The sequence below is a fragment of the Scophthalmus maximus genome, chromosome 15 (genome assembly GCF_022379125.1).
Source record: "Scophthalmus maximus strain ysfricsl-2021 chromosome 15, ASM2237912v1, whole genome shotgun sequence".
Lineage (NCBI taxonomy): Eukaryota > Metazoa > Chordata > Actinopteri > Pleuronectiformes > Scophthalmidae > Scophthalmus > Scophthalmus maximus.
In genome coordinates, this window is record NC_061529.1 from 7,821,664 (window position 1) to 7,843,676 (window position 22,013).

The 22,013-nt window shown below is 44.4% G+C and overlaps 1 protein-coding gene across 6 annotated transcripts in view; it reads left to right on the plus strand.

Moving 5' to 3' along the window:
• Nucleotides 1-22,013, plus strand: part of fermt2 (FERM domain containing kindlin 2) — a 40,835-nt gene that overhangs the window by 13,815 nt on the left and 5,007 nt on the right. For 2 of the 6 annotated variants that reach the window (XM_047327282.1, XM_047327283.1), the window contains exons 3-14: nt 1,737-1,970; nt 7,837-7,965; nt 10,608-10,640; nt 12,215-12,440; nt 12,622-12,724; nt 13,280-13,387; nt 16,308-16,442; nt 17,305-17,354; nt 18,045-18,169; nt 18,350-18,456; nt 18,551-18,769; nt 21,322-21,342. In XM_047327282.1, coding sequence (XP_047183238.1) covers nt 1,737-1,970; nt 7,837-7,965; nt 10,608-10,640; nt 12,215-12,440; nt 12,622-12,724; nt 13,280-13,387; nt 16,308-16,442; nt 17,305-17,354; nt 18,045-18,169; nt 18,350-18,456; nt 18,551-18,769; nt 21,322-21,342 — 1,490 coding nt within the window. Of the gene's footprint in view, nt 1-1,736; nt 1,971-7,836; nt 7,966-10,607; nt 10,641-12,214; nt 12,441-12,621; nt 12,725-13,279; nt 13,388-16,307; nt 16,443-17,304; nt 17,355-18,044; nt 18,170-18,349; nt 18,457-18,550; nt 18,770-20,446; nt 20,704-21,321; nt 21,343-22,013 lie in introns of those variants that run through there. The other 4 variants (XM_047327287.1, XM_035609589.2, XM_047327284.1 and 1 more) reach the window with 4 other exon arrangements.

The following is a 22,013-nucleotide window of genomic DNA, read 5'->3' on the forward strand; positions in this document are numbered from 1 at the left end:
ATAGAAAAAAAAATATTAAGATGGTTCAGCTGCTTTCAGTCAATGAAGTCAGGCCCCTCCTGAACTTTTCTGGTATTTTTCCTGCTGCTGTGAACGCATGTTCACATGTGAACAGACGCAATTATGCGGACATTTTCTGCAGTTCATGAAGTTTGCAGATGATTTGCCAAACTCGATTTGCCATGCATGATGATGCTGCATGATGATGCTGTCCCGTTTCCGTGTAAAAATGCATTCTAATGTTCATCTTAAGCTAATAATATGCTTCAGCAGTTTGTGCTTGTCAAATCATATGGACATCTTTCAAGTCTGAAAAGATATCTTAGTGCTCCAGCAGAAGAACTCTGTGATACAGAACAGACTGTAACTTTGGAAGATACATATATATTTAATTTGGATGATTGAGCTTCAGCTGAACCTAATGGGTTTTGACATACAACAAGGATTCTGGATTTTGTCTCCTCATCACTTCGACAGTGAAATTGCTTTAAGAAGGAAACAGCCAGTGTGCACAGAAGGAATGATCACTGTAGCCAAAAAGACGGACTTGTTATCAACATGAACCTACATATTATCATGTGCAAATGCACAGTATGTACATTTGAATTCTTGTCATGAGTTACTAGTGTTTTAGCTTTTTGGCATATCTTACATTGGCTATGAAAAAATATGGCAATATTTTATCTTCATTCAGTTTACTTTCCCTGATCAAAATTACAGACACAACAGAGTAAAGACCTACAATGGAATCGAATGTTTTGATTAAAGGATGACTAAGCAAACCAACGTCTGTGTCTGCACACTGACTCATTGAGAGTAGAGAGAGAGAGAGAGGCCCAGAGTAAGACAGAGGATGGGCTGTGGAAGCGATGAAGGGGTATGTGGGTGGAGGAAATGAGACAGCGCTCTGGGAAGTGCCTTCCTGGACTAATGCTAGAGTAATGACATCACTGCGCAGGGGATATCTGGAAGTCTAATAGGCTAAAAACTATGTGCTGCCTGCGCACTCGCCTTTGACCATCATCATCCGCTTACCTGGAATTCATTTGGCCTTGCAGCTTCGCATGCTTGGAAACAGAGGAACACTCACGCTTTATTTGAGTTTATGGGATGTTGCCGTCTTCACTTTTACTCTTTACCTGCAGCTCAAACACAATATCAGCCTGTCATGATGCCGTTCGTACAGAAATCAGAGCTAGGGGATCTGCAAAACAGCTGCGTTGAGTTCCCTCAAATCCCTGCCGTTTTCACCGGTCAGACACGCACCATGACACCGCAGGTTCGAGCCCATTGTTCTGAGTAAAAGCCTGGGAGCTATGTGGGGTTTTAGGTGGCTTGTGTCTGCATCGGAGGGGTCACAGTGTGACTTTGGAACAAAGGGGGAGGCAAGAAACTGATATCCCCAACGTGTCACACAAACAGCCACAGCTTTCACACTCTCGGTTGTCTCCTCCCTCTCACTTTGACTTCACCGCCCCTGTGCAAACCTTTTCTTGACTTAATCCTAAATGTGACAACTCCCCCTGCCCTTGAGGAACAAATTTGGTGAGCTTAGTGCTCCAGTTACACTTTCCCTTCCCCTAAAATATCTTCACGTTGTTGATAAATGATACAAATGGCCACCATAGTAGTGCAATGTGCAAAGACACTACTACTGTTTTGTTTTGCTGTTTTTTTGGCATCTCTGCAGTTCGTACTGAAGCTCATCCACTCTACTCTTTTCTTCCCCTCAACAGATGTGAAGAAGGACTGGTCAGACCATGCTTTGTGGTGGGAGAAGAAGAAGACATGGCTGTTGAAAACCCACTGGACATTGGACAAGTACGGCATTCAAGCCGACGCCAGGCTGCTCTTCACACCGCAGCACAAGCTGCTGCGCCTCCAGCTGCCCAACATGAAGCACATGAAGGTCAAGGTCAACTTCTCGGACCGCGTCTTCAAGGCTGTGTCCGACATCTGCAAAACTTTCAGTAAGTGGAGCGAAGGAGTCATTCACAGCAGGCAAAGCAGTGCTCATACTTTCACTGGCGATGTGGAAAACGGTCATAAAGCAAATGGTAGACGAGGCGTGACTGATTGACAATGCGTTACGGGAATAAAACTCCTTTCGAGTGAAGAACGGTGAGTCCCGTCCAGCTGAAGGTGCCCACCCTGCTCACCCAGTAAAACTATTTTTAGAAAGGTTTTGGAAATATTCTAAAATCAAACTGATTCATGACCTTCCTCTAACTTTGTTTTCATCCCCGGCAATTTGTTATGTTTATCAAACATGCTCTGAGCTCTGCGTACCGGGGTCACGTCTCCTGACTGGGAGTCCGCTCTTTGCTGTGGAGTCTCGTCCTCGGAACCTGGCCTCCATCGGTCTTGCAGTAATGTTTGGTAAACAGGGATTATGAATCCATCTCTGGCTTGTAACACAGGCGCACACCTACGAAAATATTCGTGTACAAGTAAATTACTCACACTCTTGCTCACTGTCTGGCTCACCTACCATCTCTTCTACTAATAACGCTTCCAAATTTAACTGTCCCTCATGGTGTAAGTAATACGGAAGGATCTCCTCACGCACGCACACAGTCAATATCTTCCATCACTGGCACCACAGTTTCCACCCAGAGATGTCAGAGGTCACACACTGGACCCCGGTGACCCCTAACCTCCTAACCCCCACTTTTCCGAGGCTCAGCCACTTGCCCCTGACTCACCGTTGCTGTCTGCAGTGTGGTTTGTAGGTTTGGAGAACGCCCACCCGGAGAAATCCTTCCTCTAGGCAGGGTCGTAGCACACCTGTTGTGACTTTGTCAGCAGACTGTGTAGAGCAGGCGGGATCAGGAGCTGCAGTGGCAGCTCTCCTGTTTTTTCTGGCTTATACAGGTATCACTTGACCTTGTTTTTACTAAATGATTGATCAAGAACAAATGCCATATTTGTTTGTTTTTTTGAAAGCAGAAGCAGGGAGACGGGGGAGAGTCAGGCACGTAGCCTTGCTCTTTCCAGCGCCTGATGAGGAATATGTCTGCTGCTTCTTTAATAAATCTATTTCAGCGTCACAGAAATTCAGGACAAATTGCTTTTGGCTGACTTTGGTGCGTGCCAGAGTCTTTGCAAGATGCACGGTGGCTGTAAATGGCCCCTCAGTGGGATGTGCTTCAGCTCTTGTGTTTGAATCATTGTATATTATAGCTTGTAAAAAGCAGAACCTAAGGTAGCGGACAGCAGGGAAGGACTAACCGAGGGTATGACAGCTGACTTGGCTAACTTACAGCTAGTCTGGCTTGGAAGCAGCTTGTTTTTTTGTTATCTGGGCAATTTTAAGATTTACAATTTCCTGCTTATATTTCCTGCTGACTGCCTGTGAACTAAACTGCATAGGAAATCAGAGGGAACAGGAAGAGACGAGGCCTTTCCAACTGGCCCCCGCTTCAGACAGCAGAAATGGAGCTTCAGAGATACTGGAACGAATTTCTTTTATTTATTTATTTTCTTTTGCTCAGGCGTGTCCAGTCAGATGGTCACACAGAAGCTATTTCCTGTTCTAAAACGAGAGTTCAGGCCTCCAGTGAAGTAATTAGCAGTTTTATATCCCCACCCACTACGGAATTCGTTTTTGGTTAACATGCTCTACAATTTTAGATTCATCAACATTGAGTTATTTTGTATTATTAACACACAGTATGTTTTTAACCTCCTTCTTTCTATGGTCTCTTTAGCACAACTCAAATGCTGACAGTGAGCGTCCCATGCGAGGGCAAAGCATAGAAATCAACATAACGCTCCTAAGTTAAAAGCATAAAACCAATTATCACCGCTGTACTTCTCCCATGTCCATGGCAGCTGTGTCCTGACAGACACAGTCCATCTGGGCTGGCTGGGAATGAGGAGGACTCGGCAAAAAGGTTGACGTACTGTAACAGATGAAAATCACTGTTTCACTCCTGTTTTGACCTCTGTTTCCATTTGGCAGTTGTTACATCCTGTGTTGCTCAGCTTACTTGATAGTGAAGTAAAGGCATTAGGGATTTTCCACTTTTTGTTGCAAGATAACATTTTTCAACCCCTTCGACGATTCTGAGAATTCTCTTTTGCTTTTAGACGTCTTAAGATCATCTCAGATTTAAAGCCAGAAAATAGTGAGATATCTCTGTGACACTCACTGGGAGCTGAAGCTGACATATTCAGACGGCTTGTTTTGTCTTACCAAGGCCGTAACCCCCCCCAAAAGTCTTCAGTGATAGAAAACGGAGGACAGCAGTGAATACTCACAAGAATGTACAACTGTAATTCCTTTTTTGCTTCATAATGTAATTCATAGAAAATTCATTAAGAGTCAATTAGTCAACTAATTATTCCAGCTATGAAATACCATATGAATATTTCAAACAGTCCAGACAGTATTAAACTAGTTCCTTAGGCTTTTGTAAAGAGTAATTTGCCAAGTGAAGAGTCCTGGTCAGACATGAGCTTGTCCCGTCTAGACAACCGGGACTCACTTCCACACATGCACGTCCTCCCTCTAACTTTACTCTTTCCTGTGAGCCAGCACTCAAAATGAACTCTTACCAACTGACTAACACATGACCGTGGTCCTGGGAGCCCGCGGCGGCACAAAATGAGACTGCTGCTGCTGCTGCTCCTGCTGCTCTCTGCAAAGCACCACTTCAGGGTAACAAGTATCAGGCTGTTCTACTTAAGCACTGTGTTTTTAGTAAGCACTCCTTTGCTACCATGTGTGGGAAAACTAAGACACAAAAAGCGTTCTCTGAGACGCAAAAGCTTTCGTTCTCTGGAAAAACTGTAACTTCTCTGAAACATTAATGAGTCAGATAAATGACTGGAGGCACTTTAAGAAGTGATGACCAGGCGGGGAAAGGAAAGGGGATTCTGAGGATGCAGGACGGAAGGATGAATCCGAAGTAGGACATTGACAGTTGACAAGACCTATTGCATTGAAGTGTTTGGTCGGGGCGCTTTGTCTCTCCAGAAACCTTCCTCAGAGTGTGGGACTGCTGCTTCATCGTTTTGGTCCAACAGACTTATGGCCCATCAACCTGTGGTCTGCTTGACTGGCCCGAGCTACTGTTGTCATAACACAGGGGGAGTGTGATGTGGCCTCAGCTCCTGACTCCTAAATTAAAAAGCATAATTAACTTTTTATTCTATTCTATTATTTTTTATTATGGCCTTTTAGGACCTTCCCGGCCTTCTGTCTGATCAATGAAGGAATCCTCTGATGCTATTCCCAAGCCATTATCATCAAATGGTTGTTGTTTGTCCTTAGAGTTGGAGTGAAAAGCAGTAAGAATGATCTATGACGTCTGTTTCATGTTATCAAATTAATTCAAAGAGTCTCGACTCACTTCAGATGCCAAAAATCTCCACTTCAACTGCACTTATCACGAGCTAAATTCTTTAAACATAAAGTATCCACATCATATGCATCCTTATTATCTGTTTCCCTGTGGACTGAGACTGTGTGAGTAACATCTCAGCCCTCATTTTCCTCTATGGAACAAATGCTCAATGTATTGATCAGTATCTCTTCATATCAGTCAGAGATATGCCAGGGGAAAATAGAAGGTGAAATCACTCCTTTCATTTTTTTTTTGTCCATGTAGGGTCTCTCATCTGTTTGTACTGTAAACTTTAGTGCTGTAAAATTAGACTGTGACGGTGTTTGTGATTCTTCTGCGGCTGGCCTTACTCACTGCAGTGAATCATGTGTTCCGAGGAGTAGGTCTTGCGAGCCCAGCTGGCTCGCATTCAACCCCTCTCCTCTGGCTCCAGGCCTGGAGTCTGCATGGCGGAAGATTGGGGGTCTTATTGTCTAAGGTGTCATTTCTGCTAATGGACGTCGACCAAGCTTTTGTAAGCACTCAAACCATCACTCACGCCTCCTCCTCATCCCGACACTGGCCACAAGTATGCCATTTGTGTAGGAGCAGTCTTTCGCAACAGTTCATGATTCTTAAATTATCTCTATAAACATACAATTCAAAACTTAACTGTGTATGTCAGCAGAAACAAACCGCTTGCCTGTCTGAAATACACTAGTGGAGCATTTCCTTTTTTTTTTAGTCCTCTTTATATTTTGGATGGTGTTTATACTTCAGCAGCAGACATGCATCATCTGCAATACCATCACTCCCTCCCCTTTCATGGGAATGATGAAAAAATGAAATCTGTCATTTTATTTACTGCACCCACCGTCTCCCCCCACACACACAGGCACAGCAATTCAGTAAACGGGTCTAAAATATTAGTTTTCTGTCTCCTCTGATAATGGACCCTAAGCCTGTTAGAGTGTTTAAATAGACCTAAATGTCTGGTTGGTTTTGAGCCACACAAATGATTGAAAAACTTTGGTAATATCTATTTCTATCCATTCGTTATTGCGCATCAGATTGGTTTTGCACAATAGATGGTTTATATGTCCGCTAAATATAAGTTTCCATCGTTGACAATGAGGTCATACGGATAACAATTAAAGCAACTTTGTAGTAAAAGGCCACATGCCTCTGCAATGCCTCACCGGGAGACAGGAGTCCTGCGCACATGCACAATTTGATACACACTTCACTGTGTGTGTTGGCCTCCTTGCACAGCTCTGTAGGGGCTGAAGCTCGGCTGCACGCCTGCAACTCACATGGCTGTATAAGGGCACAGGGACTGTGCTCCACCGCTGCAGCAGCGCAAGAATGAGGGAGGAGGGAGTCGTCGAGAGAAGAGAGAGGGTGAGCTCCCATCTGGTAGTTCTTAAAACTCCTGGAATGCTTTTGCTTTAGTTACACAAACCAAACAAGCTTTTTCGCACCAAGCCAAGACGTTCTCTCCGCTCTTTACGCTTGAGCTCTCCCCACCGCCCTCAGAAACCTTTTTAATCAGTCTGCGACACCTTGTCAATCCTTCATCTAAAAGAAAATTGAGAGAGATTTATTTCAACAGATCTGAGGGGAAAAAACATTTTGTTACAACAGTTTCTGCGCAAAACAAAGTGAAAATAATGAAATAAGGTTCTTGGATATCAGCTCACTCCTTAATTCATATGGAATCCTTGACAAAACCAAATCCAGCTGAAGATCCAGATGTGCTTGCTTCTAGGCTTGCTCCATCTATTCGGACTGTCTCACCCACTAGATCAGAACCTTCCCAAGCTCATCTTAAAACATCATTGCTGCTGCTGAGTGATGGGTCCCTGGCCTCCAAGCTCAAGGGTAGGAGGGAGAAGAGGGGAGAGACGGGTCGGCTGTTTTAGTCATTATATTCAGTGTGGTATCTTACCCGCACACAACTCTTCAACCTTTACACACGCAGAGCTAGGTTGTGGGTGTTTATTTCATTTCTAGTATCTTGAGTATCATCAGGGTTGGACGTTTTTTGTGTGAAAGGCGTGCTGTGCAGCAACTGAGTTCTGGTTTCGTGTGTGTGAGGAGAATGATGGAGGTTGTGTCTGCTCCGTCTCAGCTGGAGATCAGATACAGTTTAAGCAAGATTTGTTGTGGCCCTGAGAAAAGGGATTTGCAATTTTCCACTGCTCTGGCGAACAGCTCTTTACAATTCTTACCCGTCTCCTCCATCCTTATTCCTTCTCCCTTTTTGCCTCTTGATTTTTCAGTTCAAGTTGCCTCATAGTCCTGAAATTCACTTTCAGTACTGGTTCTACGCATTTATTGCCCATGTGAGACATTGTGCGGTTTTTTGAAGCCGGTGGTTGAACAAAATGCAAAGTTTTTTTAGCACATTTGTCCAGATAGCCTTTGCTTTATTGCTAGTCAAATTTATGTTTATGTGACATCATTTGATGATGAGATCTTTCTTTCTCTCTCTCCCTCCCTCCAGATATCCGCCACCCAGAGGAGCTATCTCTACTGCGTAAGCCCCGTGATCCCAAGAAGAAGAAGAAAAAGCTGGAGGAGGCGGAGGAGGCTGATCTGGAGCTGGAGGGTCCACTGTTAACCCCCGGATCAGGTGAGTTCATGGACAATAACTCCATTAGTAATGTGGAGATGAAGCACGTTTGACTTCAAAGCTCCTGTTGCAGTATTTTCCAGCCGAATTATTCATGTTTAGGAAGGAGGCCTAGAATTAACGATAAATTTGTGGAAAGGAAAAATATTCCTTAGGTTCAGACCCACTTTGATGTAATTATGGTGTTTCAGATTTTATTTTTGCATTTCATTTTGAAAAACAATAATCTCATATCCCTAAAGCAACAGGTTGAATGACAGGTTCCACTGGTTGCTATGCAGCATCCTCCACTCTTTTTTGTGTCTGATTGAACTTGCGGTTAAAAGAAACCCCACTGAGATAACTCCCGACCGCTGCACCCTGCCTCTAATGACCAAATATGAATGTGTGAGTTTGAGGTCGGCATGGGATCTGCAGCCCCAGCTCCCAGGTTCCTTGGCAGGGAGGACGAAGAATGGTTGAGATTCCACACATAGTTGGTCACGCTGCCATTTAAAAAAAAAAAAAAAAAAAAAAAAAAAAAAAACAGGCTGCACTGTTGCATCTATATTGGCCCTCCTCCCTCCTCCTGCCAGTGATGGGAGAGTTACGACCATGTGAGCAGAGAGAGGGCAGAACAAAACAGGGTACACCGCTGTCACAGAGATAGCATTAAGCAAAACTGCTTGAGACAGGGTGAATGGGACTCTTTGTATGGTCTGAGTCTCTTGTGCTCCGGCCTCGAGTCTGTCCTTTTCTCCTTCGACTCAGCTCAACATGCATGTAAACACTCATTTGAGTGGAAAGAGGCCTTGGCAATTACTTGTTGAACCATCACAAGTAAAGGAATGCTAATACTGCTGACATGCAGATTTTGTTTGCTGTAATTGCCAATGTATAGAAATAGGAGCGATGGAAAAGGCTAATAAATTATCATTCATTTTTATACAGCACATGTAAAGTTACACCCAAAGTTGCATCATTACATTTCATTAGTGTGCGATGTTGATTCCTCTGGAGATGCATTTTTCCCAATGGGCAACTGTGGTCAAAATACTAGGTGGTGCAGAAAAAACTGTCTCAACAGGAATGTGCAGAATTTGTTTACACTTTGTCATCACTCTCCCTATGTACTGTCACACACACACACACACACACACACACACACACACACACACACACACACACACACACACACACACTGACACACACACACACACACACACACACTGACACACACACACACGCACACACACGCACACACGCACACTTCCTGTCATCCTCCCTATCCGATCCATCACATGCTGCACTCAGTGCAGTGTATTTCATGGCCAAGTTGTAAGGCGATATTTTGTCCCTTGTTGAGAAGGGCTGACCTCCGGAATCACTAGTTGTTGTTGAGAGGCAGCGATGCAATCAGTCCCAATCACAGCGCTCTCTTCCTCCTGTATAGAAATGTTTTTCTGTATAGTGCAGGACAAAGAGAGGAGGGCTCCCTGTAGCTCACTGTGATGTTAACTTTATTCAACACTACACTGGATACTTTTCAGAATTGTTATCTTAATATTTAGAACAAGTGTTTTTTTTTTTACTATACTTCAGTTGTTTCAATACTTTTCAAAGCATAACATATTCAAAATTCATGATATCCAGCTTCTCAGATGTGAATATTTCCAGTTCGCTCAATCTCTATGATGGTAAGTTTGTCTTTATGAATACCTTTGGGGCTTAGACCATTGGTCTGACAATAAAAGACATCTCCTTAGACACTTTGCTGATATTTTACACATGAAACAGTTAGTAAATAATCAGAAGATTAATTCAGTTAGTATGGTCAATAGTTATTAGTTTCAGTCTAAATTATATTTTCTAATACATTTCCCCCAAGACCCTAAGCTTTAAAGTCTGTTGCCTCGCCACCTTTTTAACAACTCGTTTGTAACTGAGAATGTTGGGAAAATGGAACCGTTAATTAGCTCAGATACATTATGTATAGAGTATGAATACTGTGCAGTGAGGTGGCCTCAGAAGCACATCACATGGTTCGGTGGAGATGAGGTCATAAGCTCAACATGACCCAGTATTTCCTCTTAAGACTGTGGCAATCCTTTTCCAAAACCTCAGTCTCCTCCTTTAAATATACCGTTTAGGAAACTCTGTGTCCCTCGTCTGTCTGCAAGCACGACTCTTGTTGCCTGTGATATCAGTCCCCCAGGTCCCTCTGGGCGCACCACAACTTGACGTGCCTGTTGTATCTAATTTTCTCTCCTGTCAGTGTGGAGAATGACGAACCTCAGGCAGGCAGCGCTTTAATATTGGTTCTGCAGTTTATACATGCAGGGCTGGGTCACACTGACCGACGTCTTGTCTGGGTTTTCAATCAGTTGGATGATTATGAACGGGCTGGATGGAAAACGACAGCACCTCACTAGTCATGCCAGGGTGTTCTCCCTCGGCAAAGAGGGTAAACTGAGTCATCCACCCTGGGCCTCTGCAGTTGGCATTCTTCTATTTCTCTTATTTTTGTCTAATCTCCTCTGTGTCCTCCTGTCTCCTTTTTACAGTGTTTCAGTGTCTTAAATCTGTCCACTTGATGTTGTTTTCCATTCCGTTTCTTTCCCTCCGCTCCCTTTTCCTCTGTCTTCTTTCTCTTTTCATCCTAGCCTCTGAGATAGTATACATCGGACCTGTCAAAGGTAAGCTATCCTCTTCCTCTGTCCTGTTGCTCTTCAACACTGCTTCCTCACCCTTGCCTCCCCCTTCCTCCCTACCTTCCACCGCCCCCACAGTTGGAGTGTTGAGGTCACATGACATCTGTAACCTTTGGGACCAGCAGCCGAGTCACCTGACTGCTCCTCTAGAGGAAGTCAGCTGATTTGAAAAGTCACATGATGTGAAGGATTTGCCTCTCAGTAGAAATTAGCTCAAAGCTCACTTCTCAGTGCAGCTACCCCAGGCCTGCTCACTGTGCCTGCGGACTGTTTGGCCCTTGAAAGTTGTGGTTTGTCAGTTGGTCCCTATATCTCTGTGTTTTTCGTGATACATTTTATATTAGCAATAATGATTATTGGTCCATAATCCTACATACATGTGCAGCCCACACAGAACCTTTGTATAACAAATCAAAACCACCAGAGACACTTTCATTAATTATCAACCCTCCCATGGTTTACTTCTAGTCTTAACAGCCCCTGGTGGTCTGGCTCCTTCCATCTAAGCCTTCTACAAATCCCCAGTGTGGGAACATTAGGGAGTCAAGTCGTGTTGACATTCTCTGTGCCTGTTCGCTTGCATTGGAGAGTCGGTAAACAGGATGGAGGAGGGCTAGTTGTGTTTTGAATGGGCTGCCAGCGTTCACCTTACACATGGTGTCTCTGGATATTTGGAATTCCAGAAGAGACCCTACGGGAGATGGGAGTAGTACTCTCCCTGACCTGACGGACTCAGCATTGGGGAGAAAACCTTGAAAGAGTCACTGAATAAAACTCTCCCCCGCAGGGGATGGGTGGCCATAGCCTGCACCCAGTTCTCATGACCTCAGCTTGGAACACAAACACACATGTACACACTTACAAACACAAACCGAGCCCACTTCCTGATTTGAGAAGGGATTCAGTGGTTTAGCCTGTGTTGCTTCTTGACCTCGGCCCTACAGAGGGAGAGAGGGATTGGAGGGGTGTGGGGCCAAAGATACTCCACAAGGTCAGCCAACAGGAAGTGCAAACAACTGCACTTTGGTGGCCTGTTAAAATTGTTGTTGTTTGTTGCCCAAATCCAGAAAAAAAGCTAAACCACAAATGTATATATAAATCAACATTTTAAATATTTCAACAGTAAACTGAAAATTTTAATTTACAGATGATGTCTCCAGATTTTATTTCCGAACCGTACATGTTTTTGTAATCCTCCTCCCATATCCTTCTGCTCTCCTCTCTGTGGCCAGTTGTGCTGTAGTTTGCTGTGTGCAGTGCATACCTGCAGGTTTTTTGTCTGTGAGTAAGTGGGTGACCCCCGATCATGTAGTGCATCATCTGCATGCTGATCCACATCACTCCCACCATCAGCAGGAGGACATTGTTCAAGCCATTCATCTGCAAAGTGTGGGCTGGTAGTCACATGGTGTTCTAAAACCGCTAGCTGGCCTGAGCAAGCTGCAAGTGTGTGCTTTTTGGAAAGTGTTCACCCTTTTTTCTCATGCAATGATGTTTATTCGATAAAATGCATTGTGTGTGTCCTTTCTGTGGACCAACTGATTGCTGTGTGTTTTCAGGGAGCATCTACTCCAGTCCAGGCTTGTACAGTAAGACTATGACCCCCACCTACGACTCCAGGGACGGCAGTCCGCTGTCACCCACCTCCGCCTGGTTCGGGGACAGCCCCTTGTCTGAGGGCAACCCCAGCATCCTCGCTGTCAGCCAGCCAATCTCCTCACCAGACATCTTGGTGAAACTGTACAAGCCCCAGTCCCTGTTGGACAAAGCCAAAATCAACCAGGGGTGAGATGAACTTTGCTCAGTGGTTCGGCCGTTTGGTTAAACTGGTTTTGGTTGAAAAAAATAGTTTGGTTGATTGTAGAATATTGTGCAAGTTGTGCAATTGTGCAATTGAATTTCTTCCAGAAAGACTTTATTTTAAAAGACATAATATCCTGAGTGGCCACATTAACTGTCTGTACAGGTGGTTGGACTCATCCAGGTCTCTGATGGAGCAGGACGTGAAGGAGAACGAGGTGCTGCTGCTGAGGTTCAAATACCACAGTTTCTTCGATCTCAACCCTAAGGTACGTCCTTCAGATTTAGCAGTACAACAGTGTTTCTCTTACAGTTACTTGGGGTGTTTGTTGGCACCATGTTGCACGAGATGGCTCTGTATCGTCCTGTTTGAAGGAAAGTATCAGAGTTGTGAAATAACAAACACAATGAACACAACCACCAGAGATTCTGAAACTGGCAGATTATTTTGCATGTTGTGAATTAAACAACAAAGTATTTTGTAATATTTTTAGGGTAAGTGTTAGAGTTTAAACCTTTTGTAGTTTACAATATGCAATGAGCCCATGTGAGAAGATTCACAGCGAGCGAGTGGGCGCTCTACCCAGAATCCATCCCTCGCCTAAATGTTCCAGAAATGTTCCAGCTGTTGTGAACATGTCTGACCATCTGTGTTCATCATGTGTCAGGCAAAACTCTGGCAAATGTCTGGAAAATTGGTTTTTGGTTATTAGTAAAAAGAGCTATATACACCCTTTAACTATTGTTCCAGATCTATTGATGTCCTGTGTGTATTACAGGAGACACTGATTGTTTATTTACTGTTTATTCGTGCATGTCCACAGTACGATGCCATCCGAGTGAACCAGCTCTATGAGCAGTCCAAGTGGGCCATCCTGTTGGAGGAAATTGAGTGCACAGAGGAGGAAATGATGATGTTTGCTGCCCTGCAGGTAAGAGGGACTCAGCATGTTTGTGTCCCTGCCTGATCTTAATATCCCTGTTTCAGCATTGTTTTGTCAGGGTCTGAAATTTGAGGATCTGCATTCTTCTTTCATTGGGCAATGGGCACATTTCCTTCTCAACCGCAAGCTAATAAATTGGATGGGCTTTTGGCCCAGAGCTGAGCCATATGGCTGCCAGGTCTACTGCAGCATGCAAACTCAAACTGTGTTGCAAAATGAATCAATGGGGTATTATGGCACCGGTTCCCAGTGGGTTTATCAATATGCTTCAATTACAATCAGTTCACTTAATTTTTTTACTCATAGTTCATGGAAAAAGAGGAGTCAACAGGCGTTTCAACAAAAAATACAATTAAGTTAAAAGACATTCCTCGACCATACGTAGTTCAACAGAGTTAAGTCACTTTGATTTCCTGGACAAAGAGCAAATTTTAATAGTGATGAATGTTCTTGTTGATATCTCGTAACCAACTACAAATTCCCTTAGTGATGTCAAAGGATTTCGTTGTGTACTGGGCCCAGGCTATTTGCTCCATGTGACCAAGTCATTTCAGCTGTTCCTCCCTGGACTTTAGAGACATCTGTGCCGTCAGACAGTCTCTTCAGAGACGAGGAGGATCAGCAGAAAGTGAAATGACAATAGTGGATTCAAAGGGGATCAATGGAAGAGATGTACAGATGTGAGCCCCTTTGGGTTGCCCCCTTCAGTGAGGGGTTGGTGCCCCTGCTATTTCGGACCCTCATAAACTGTGGGTGCCAAGACCTGTGGACGCCATCCTGTCCTCACCCCCGGGGTAATTATAGAGCATCTTGGGCCCCTGGACCCAGCGCTTCAGTCCAGACCACCCACCCCATCAAGACACTGTCTCACAGACAGACCTGCTCACATTCCTCGAAAAGCCCCTTTACACTCTGAGGCGTTAGGTGTGTTTCATCAGGCTGGTTATAATTACACTTAACTGGTTTTGTGTTACTCTTCCTGAGAGAGATGCTAATCTACTGCTCTGTTGCTACCTGTCTGTTAGCACTTTGGTAGCTGCTACTATGTTTCAGCTGGGTGGGATGAGCTCAGAGATTTGGCCACGGTTTCTCTGGTGAGGGTGGATACACACGGTCTAAATACAGGCCAATGATTGTCCACTTCCAGCATGTTGCTGGCTTGTGCTAGTATGCCATCACCTGGAAGATTCTCTTTGGCAGTACACACAAGTGAGGTAATTTGGAGTCGAGAACGGTAATCGACCTCAGCGTCATGCTGTCCAGAGGAGAGACCCGGGGCACAGGTTGTACTTTTGTACCTCATCAGATTAAACAAATGCGCTCAGCCGTTTATACACACAAACAGGAAATCAGTGCTTTTCAAGTTTTGAAATACTTTTTACAGTGAAAATAGGTGGAGGGATCGAGAGCCACTGAGCGCCCTTTGTCCCACACTCTGTAACCTTAGCTGGCTAAAGCCTCACATATGTCCCTCAAACTCTGTCCCTGTATCTCTCATTCTCTCGACAGCTGTTCATACATATATTGGTGGGGGGTTGGCGATGGGTTGACATTATAAATACCGTTTGTCAACAAGTTGTATTTAGTGTCCGTGACTCACGCTCAGAGGAAGCCGCGGTCACGTTTTCGGTAATGGGGCCCATCTTGATGAATCGGTGTCTCCATTGTTACAAGGACGCTCAGTCCCTTATCACATCCTATTGGCCCAGCTGCACACATGTTCCCAGTAAAAACAAGCCGATAGGCTGTTACAGCTCAAAGAAGTGCTGAGAACACATTGTCTAAACCATCAAAACAATTTTTCCTCTGTGAATCATTATCACAAAACCATTCACCCTTCCCTCATCCTGAAACTAGTCTTCTCATCTTCACAGACATTGTTCCATTCCATCATTGGTAAACTCAATGGTGCCTACTGGCACCACTTGCGGACATAAATGCCAGCAAAGTCTTAAAGTATTTATACGGTAATTAGCACAGACCAGTTCCCTTCTTCTAATACAAAGTCTTAACGTTTATGCACCAGTTGCACACATGGCAGGAAATCAGCAAAACTGTTGACTCTTGGCGTCTCACTCCCTGACTTGGAATTTTTGTTTTTCACCTGGAGGGCTTCGATGAATCTGTTAGATAGAAACCGTCTTTGACTAGAAGATTATAGGTTTTAACAGTGCTGTGAGTGAAGACTGTGAAACCTTTTCCTTAGCACCACAGATTTTTCCTACAACCATCCTCCGTTCTCCACATACTGATCATGTCTGTTTTCAAGTAAGACTCTAAAGCTGCTTTCATACATGCACTACACTCCGGACGTTGAGCTGAACTCTATGCGAGAGCGCAAATGTCCAAACATGTTGCTCTAGAGTTTCTCCTGCCAGCTCCCTAGTTTTAATCTCCGGAGAATGTCCGAGGTAGCCCATGGAGAATCTCCGGAGAGTTCACAGCGAGCGAATGGACGTGTTGATGACTGTAAAACAAAAACAACGCTCTCTGCAACGGATTTATCAGAGCCTCCTGCTGCTCTACACAGACGCCACAGAATGCCCCGGAGATTATCCTGCTGTTGTGAACACGTCTGACTTGGACAATCTCTCGCTGCGTTTGTCAGATGTGAATGGCAAACTCTGGAGAAGGTACCGGACCCAATTACGCGCACTTTGGCTGAAAGCAGCTTAGTGAAATTCTTAAATGTCTCTGTATGTGACGGGTTCATTTGCAAGTTTAGGAAGTCCCGGTGGAAAATTGTGGAATATTACACATTGTCCCGCATATTACATGTTTTTATGGGTCCCTTGTCACTTACCATACTGTGATGTTTCTGGAAAATATGTGGCATATCTGATTCAACACAGAAAATAAGTGCTTTTTAGAAACGGGCCTAACTGGTGCATCTTTTTTTTCTCCTCAGTATCACATCAACAAGCTGTCGATCATGGCTTCGGAGAACCACATGAATAACAGTGAAAAGGAAGTGGATGAGGTGGACGCGGCCCTGTCAGACCTGGAGATTACTTTGGAAGGAGGGAAGACGTCCAACACACTGGTATGACAACACTGCCACATCATCACATCCACTGTTGGAAATATCTTTTCGGTTATGGATTACAAGCACTCTGGGCTCAGTGTGTTTCTTTTTTTGGTTAATCCAAACTCATGTGAATTTGTTTTCCCAGTTGTGAAGTTTCGGTATGTGTTTGGTTGTTGGACCTACAAAGATCCTGTTCAAACCTCGTATTAACATCCGTCCTGAGAGATCCGATCACAAGTGGACAGCTCTAAATTTGTCTGTTTACTCCCGGCATTAAGTGGTCCTTCATATGTGGCCCAGGACGCACTCGTGTTCACACACCTAAAAGAATGTGGCCACATGTGTTCCAGATCACCTCCAAATGTGGTCTGAGTAAATCTCAAGAAGCGCTGAGTACACATTTGAGTGTGTTCACACCTGAACTTAGAGCTGTATCTACTTGTGATCTGATCGGAATAAAACCAGGTCTGAACGGGGGTCACCGACTCAGGGGAAGGGAAACAACAATGACATTTGCTGAATTTGCTAAATATCCCACTGTGAGGAATGCATGTGACAAAACTAGTGGTGTGGGAAATTTGAAACTCATACAATCTCCACAAAGGCCGCATTTACATAGTGATGATGAAAATGCGTACCTCTATTGTTACAGCAGCTCCGCCGTGAAGAATTGAGTTTATACAGCTTATCAGAGGAAACTGAGCGTTGAGATATTACCTAACACGTGTTGTCTGTACAATACTGTGTAATGACATTGAAAGTGCACGAACCTAAAGTCATTGTTTTGCTTTTGTTTAACCTTTTTCTTATTCCTTTCCTTTAAGATCTTCTGGGCTTTTTACTAAAGGTGTTTGTTTTATTTCCCTTCCCCCCCAAGGGTGATATCACATCTATTCCTGAGCTAGCTGACTACGTCAAAGTTTTCAAGTGAGTCCACATTCATTTTCAATGTTATCAAAAACTGTGTGTGTGTGTGTGTGTGTGTGTGTGTGTGTGTGTGTGTGTGTGTGTGTGTGTGTGTGTGTGTGTGTGTGTGTGTGTGTGTGTGTGTGTGTGTGTGTGTGTGTGTGTGTGTGTGTGTGTGTGTGTGTGTGTGTGTGTGTGTGTGTGTGTGTGTGCGCGCGTGTTCAAGACGTTGGATCTAACATTTTCTGGCTAAATACGAGCATCGTTGCCTGTTTCGCATCAGTGTGTAATAGGCCAGGTTCATTGCCAGAGGACATTTGCAGGCTGAGCTTGCATTTTAGTTTAGTATTTTTTTTTGGAAGTGATTAAAGTTGGACCAAGCATTTTTTGAACCACATTCATTTTTGGCATTAGGCCTCTGCTGACAGGCAGGTGGCCCCTGGGGTGGTTGTCTCATAAAATGTATAAACCATCAGGGGGGGTATGATATCAAGAGGCATTTCCTCTTTAATGGTTTTCCATTAATGTACTTGTCCAAAACTTGCTCTCTTCCTGTTCACCTTGCTGACTTTGCACTTGAGAAGTCCCCCCACCCCTCCTCCTTTGTACTCAACTTATCATCTCCCCTCCCCCATTAATGATAAGTAAATGGGTGTTTTTTTCCATCTGCTGTATGACATGTCTGCCTTTGTCTGTTATATATTTTCCCAGACCCAAGAAACTGACGCTGAAGGGCTATAAGCAGTACTGGTGCACATTCAAGGATATCACAATTTCCTGTTACAAGAGTAAAGACGAGGCACACGGGACACCAGCTCACCAAATGAATCTCAGAGGTGCAGACGCACAAACATTTACATAGAACACACACAAAAAAGAAATTTCATGCCCATGCAAAAGTTTAAAGCTTTATTTTTTATGCTGCAAATGTGTTCTCTTCGGTGGTGTGCGTCTAAAGAACGGGTGTGACCTTTGACCTCTTTTTTCCGTTCTGCGCCATGGCTTCACATGTGTAGGTTGTGAGGTAACTCCAGATGTTAACATCTCGGGTCAGAAATTCAACATCAAGTTGCTAATCCCTGTGGCTGATGGCATGAACGAGATCTGGCTTCGGTGTGACATGGTAACACCTAAAGTTATTGCACCCCATACGACAATTTTGTTGCGCTTTGAGGGGATTTTGGAAAATCAGCGTTGAGTTTGACTCTCTCCTGCAGGAGAAGCAGTACGCCCACTGGATGGCTGCGTGTCGCCTGGCCTCCAAAGGAAAGACCATGGCCGACAGCTCTTACAACCTGGAGGTCCAGAACATTCTGTCCTTCCTCAAGATGCAGCACATGAACCCAGACCCTCAGTTCATCGAGCCGATCACCACCGATATCAACCCAGAATGCCTGGTGTCCCCGCGCTACCTGAAGAAGTACAAGAACAAGCAGGTAAGTTTTGTACAGAGCAGGAACACACAACCTCTGAATGTCACCTAAGGTCTATTGTCTTAAGTGTGTAGACAGAAAGAAGAAGGTAACTAATCTGGCCTAATGTGTGTTTTGTGGGAGGTTGTTTACTTGTTTGATGAGTCGCTTGTGGAGTTAGACAGAGCAGCAATTGATGCTTCCCAGATGGGCGCCTCCTGGCATCGGAGTTGTCACGCATTGGAATGCAACCTCCCTCTACTCCCCCTCCTTTACATTTCCGCCTCCTTCTGTTCCTTCTCCCCACCCCTCTCTGTCCGAGGGGAAACCAGGACAGCAGACATCCAAACCGCTCGCCGTGCACACAGTCGAGCTGCTCATGTCAGACTGTAACAGATACTTAACCCCAGCCCTTGGTCTTTGTGCTCGTAGACAAAAGGGGCTGGAAGGGTAGAGATCTCAGGTGGTAAATCAGAATGTATTTGTCTAAACACAGCATTAAGGTGGAAAAGACCACATCTAAGAGACAGTAGCAAACATCTTAATTACCAGGTGCAACATTCAAACACTGAGAATTAATCTTTGTATGCTTTAGGTACATTCTACAATGTGCCCAGCGGATTTGCATGCAAGCAACAGGCTTGTGTGTGTGTGTGTGTGTGTGTGTGTGTGTGTGTGTGTGTGTGTGTGTGTGTGTGTGTGTGTGTGTGTGTGTGTGTGTGTGTGTGTGTGTGTGTGTGTGTGTGTGTGTGTGTGTGTGTGTGTGTGTGTGTGTGTGTGTGTGTGTGTGTGTGTGTGTGTGTGTGTGTGTGTGTGTGTGTGTGTGTGTGTGTGCGTGCGTGTGTGCTGGAACAGCTGAGTACACGACTGCCACGGCTGTATTGGTTGGGAATGGGTGAGGAAGGGAGGGAGGTGTTTGCCTCTCGCCATAGCTCCTCACTCAATCTGTTTTTTATAATAGTTAAAGTAGAAAATAGAATGTTTCTAGGGCTTAAAGAGAAGTTGGTATAGTAGGTGATGACTCAAAAACTGAAAATTGAGGAAGAATGCACTACGAGGCGTGCGTTTCATATTTAGCTTTACAAAATTCTATTGGAACAGAAATAAATGACATGACTGATGTTACAAGATAAAAAGCCTTTGGTTCTCTGTATTTTGTACCATGTGGATTGATAGTTTTCCTGAAAAGCTGAAATATAAGATAAAGCTCCCATGAAGCATATGCATGCGATCAAAACCCAACAGGAGCTTTTACTGTTGAACACTGACAAAATAATAGTTGTCTTCTCTCACAATGATTAGCTGCTCCAGTGTCTCGGTCCACTGTTCACTGACCCATTTACTTTAGAATATGAAGAAAAGACTCCAGCGTCGTGTTTCAGGGTTTTTTAGGAAGAACAGTGGAGACAAAAAAATATCTATGGCGTAATCCATTGCCTTGGAACAGAGTCTCGCATGAACAGGGGGCAGGACGTGGACATTTTTAGAGCGTAACCCCAGCTGTGTGTGTGTGTGTGTGTGTGTGTGTGTGTGTGTGTGTGTGTGTGTGTGTGTGTGTGTGTGTGTGTGTGTGTGTGTGTGTGTGTGTGTGTGTGTGTGTGTGTGTGTGTGTGTGTGTGTGTGTGTGTGTGTGTGTGTGTGTGTGTGTGTGTGTGTGTGTGTGTGTGTGTGTGTGTGGGGCTGTGGTTCTTTCTGGCTCAGGTCCAATCTCAAGCTCAAACCCGGTCTGATGGGGTGTCCCAAGGCACAACATGAAAGAGTAGTGGCTTCATGTACAGTATGTGTACGCACATATACACGCACACACATACACACACACGTATTCATGTACTCATGTGGTGGGTGTGAGGCACTAGGAAATGAGCCATTCCTCAGAATGCTGCGCGGGAAAAAGTGTCTGGGAAAAGCCCGTTGGCTCACAGTCGGCTGCGACCCCTCCCCATCTTCCTTAAACTGGACTTCCTGTGGTAGGAGGTGCACAAACACACACACACACACACACACACACACACACACACACACACTCACTGAGTAACCTATAGGTTATGTAGTCTAGAGTGATCTCGGGCCATAACTATACAATGAGAAACTCCTGGAGCTTGGGGCGACACGGCACTCCCACATGTCGGCTCTCCCAAAGCGTGCTGCTTGGTTATGTATCGCCATCTTGTGGAGGAAAGACGAGTTGCAAAGAAGCAGTTGTGATTCTGATAATGACCCATTGTGAACGTCTATAAAGTATAAACAGACATTATCAGTTCCAGTGGCCACTTCTTTGATGTGAAAATGCACAAAATATTGCGTAACTTCCCCTCTTTTCTTTTTCAAATGATACACTGTGTGATTGCTGATGTACGTCCCTCTTGTGGCCAAACACTGCATGACTTCTAACCCTCCCTTTATTTTCTTTTTTTATTACAGTCATTGTCTTCTACTTGTTATTTTGTCTCTTTCTTCCCTCAACATTGATCTTATTTGCTTGTTTTCTTTATCCACTATTCCTTTCTCTCTCTTTGTTTGCATCTCCTTCATTCCTTCCTCTGCGTCTCCCCCTCATCCCCACCTCCCCTCTTCAGCCAGGCTATATCAGGGACTTGGTAAGTCGAGTTGTGTGTCCACTGGGTGCCTCGAAAACCTTCGACATGTGCATGACTGTCTCTGCTCTGACCACCTCACCTAACTACACGTAGTTGTACCACATCAGTGTTTCCCACAGGGCAGAACTATACTTGCCAGTGCCGGCGCGTGACAAACGACAAACATGTGTGACCTTAAACAGTTTTTTTATTTTCGAGAATATTACACAAAATATATTTCACAGATCCAAACAGCCCCAACCCCTCCCCTCCCCTCCGTCTTCCCACATGGAAAGAGAAAGGCAAAGTAAATCTTATTACGAAATAAAACACTCCGTTTTTGTCAGAACACTTAATCTCTCTGGGATTTTCAAAGAAGAGCTCCGGCGCTTGTGCATATGGAAACGCCTCTGGTGCTAAGACTATTTATTGATATTCACAGACCTGCAGCCAGGTGCTGCTCTCTGTCTCAGTTTTTGACTTGGTGGAAAAACGGACGAAAAACAGATGTAAAATACATTTAATGGCGAAGGAAAGATAAAATTCACTTTCCCCATTCATGGTCGAAAGATATCTTGCAGTTTTACAGTGCAGATGGGGAAGGCAGAGGTAAAGTTACATGCGCTAAATTGAGTCTGGGGTCTTGCAGCATAGGTGCTCTTTTATTTCCATAGAATTCAAAGCTACAACCA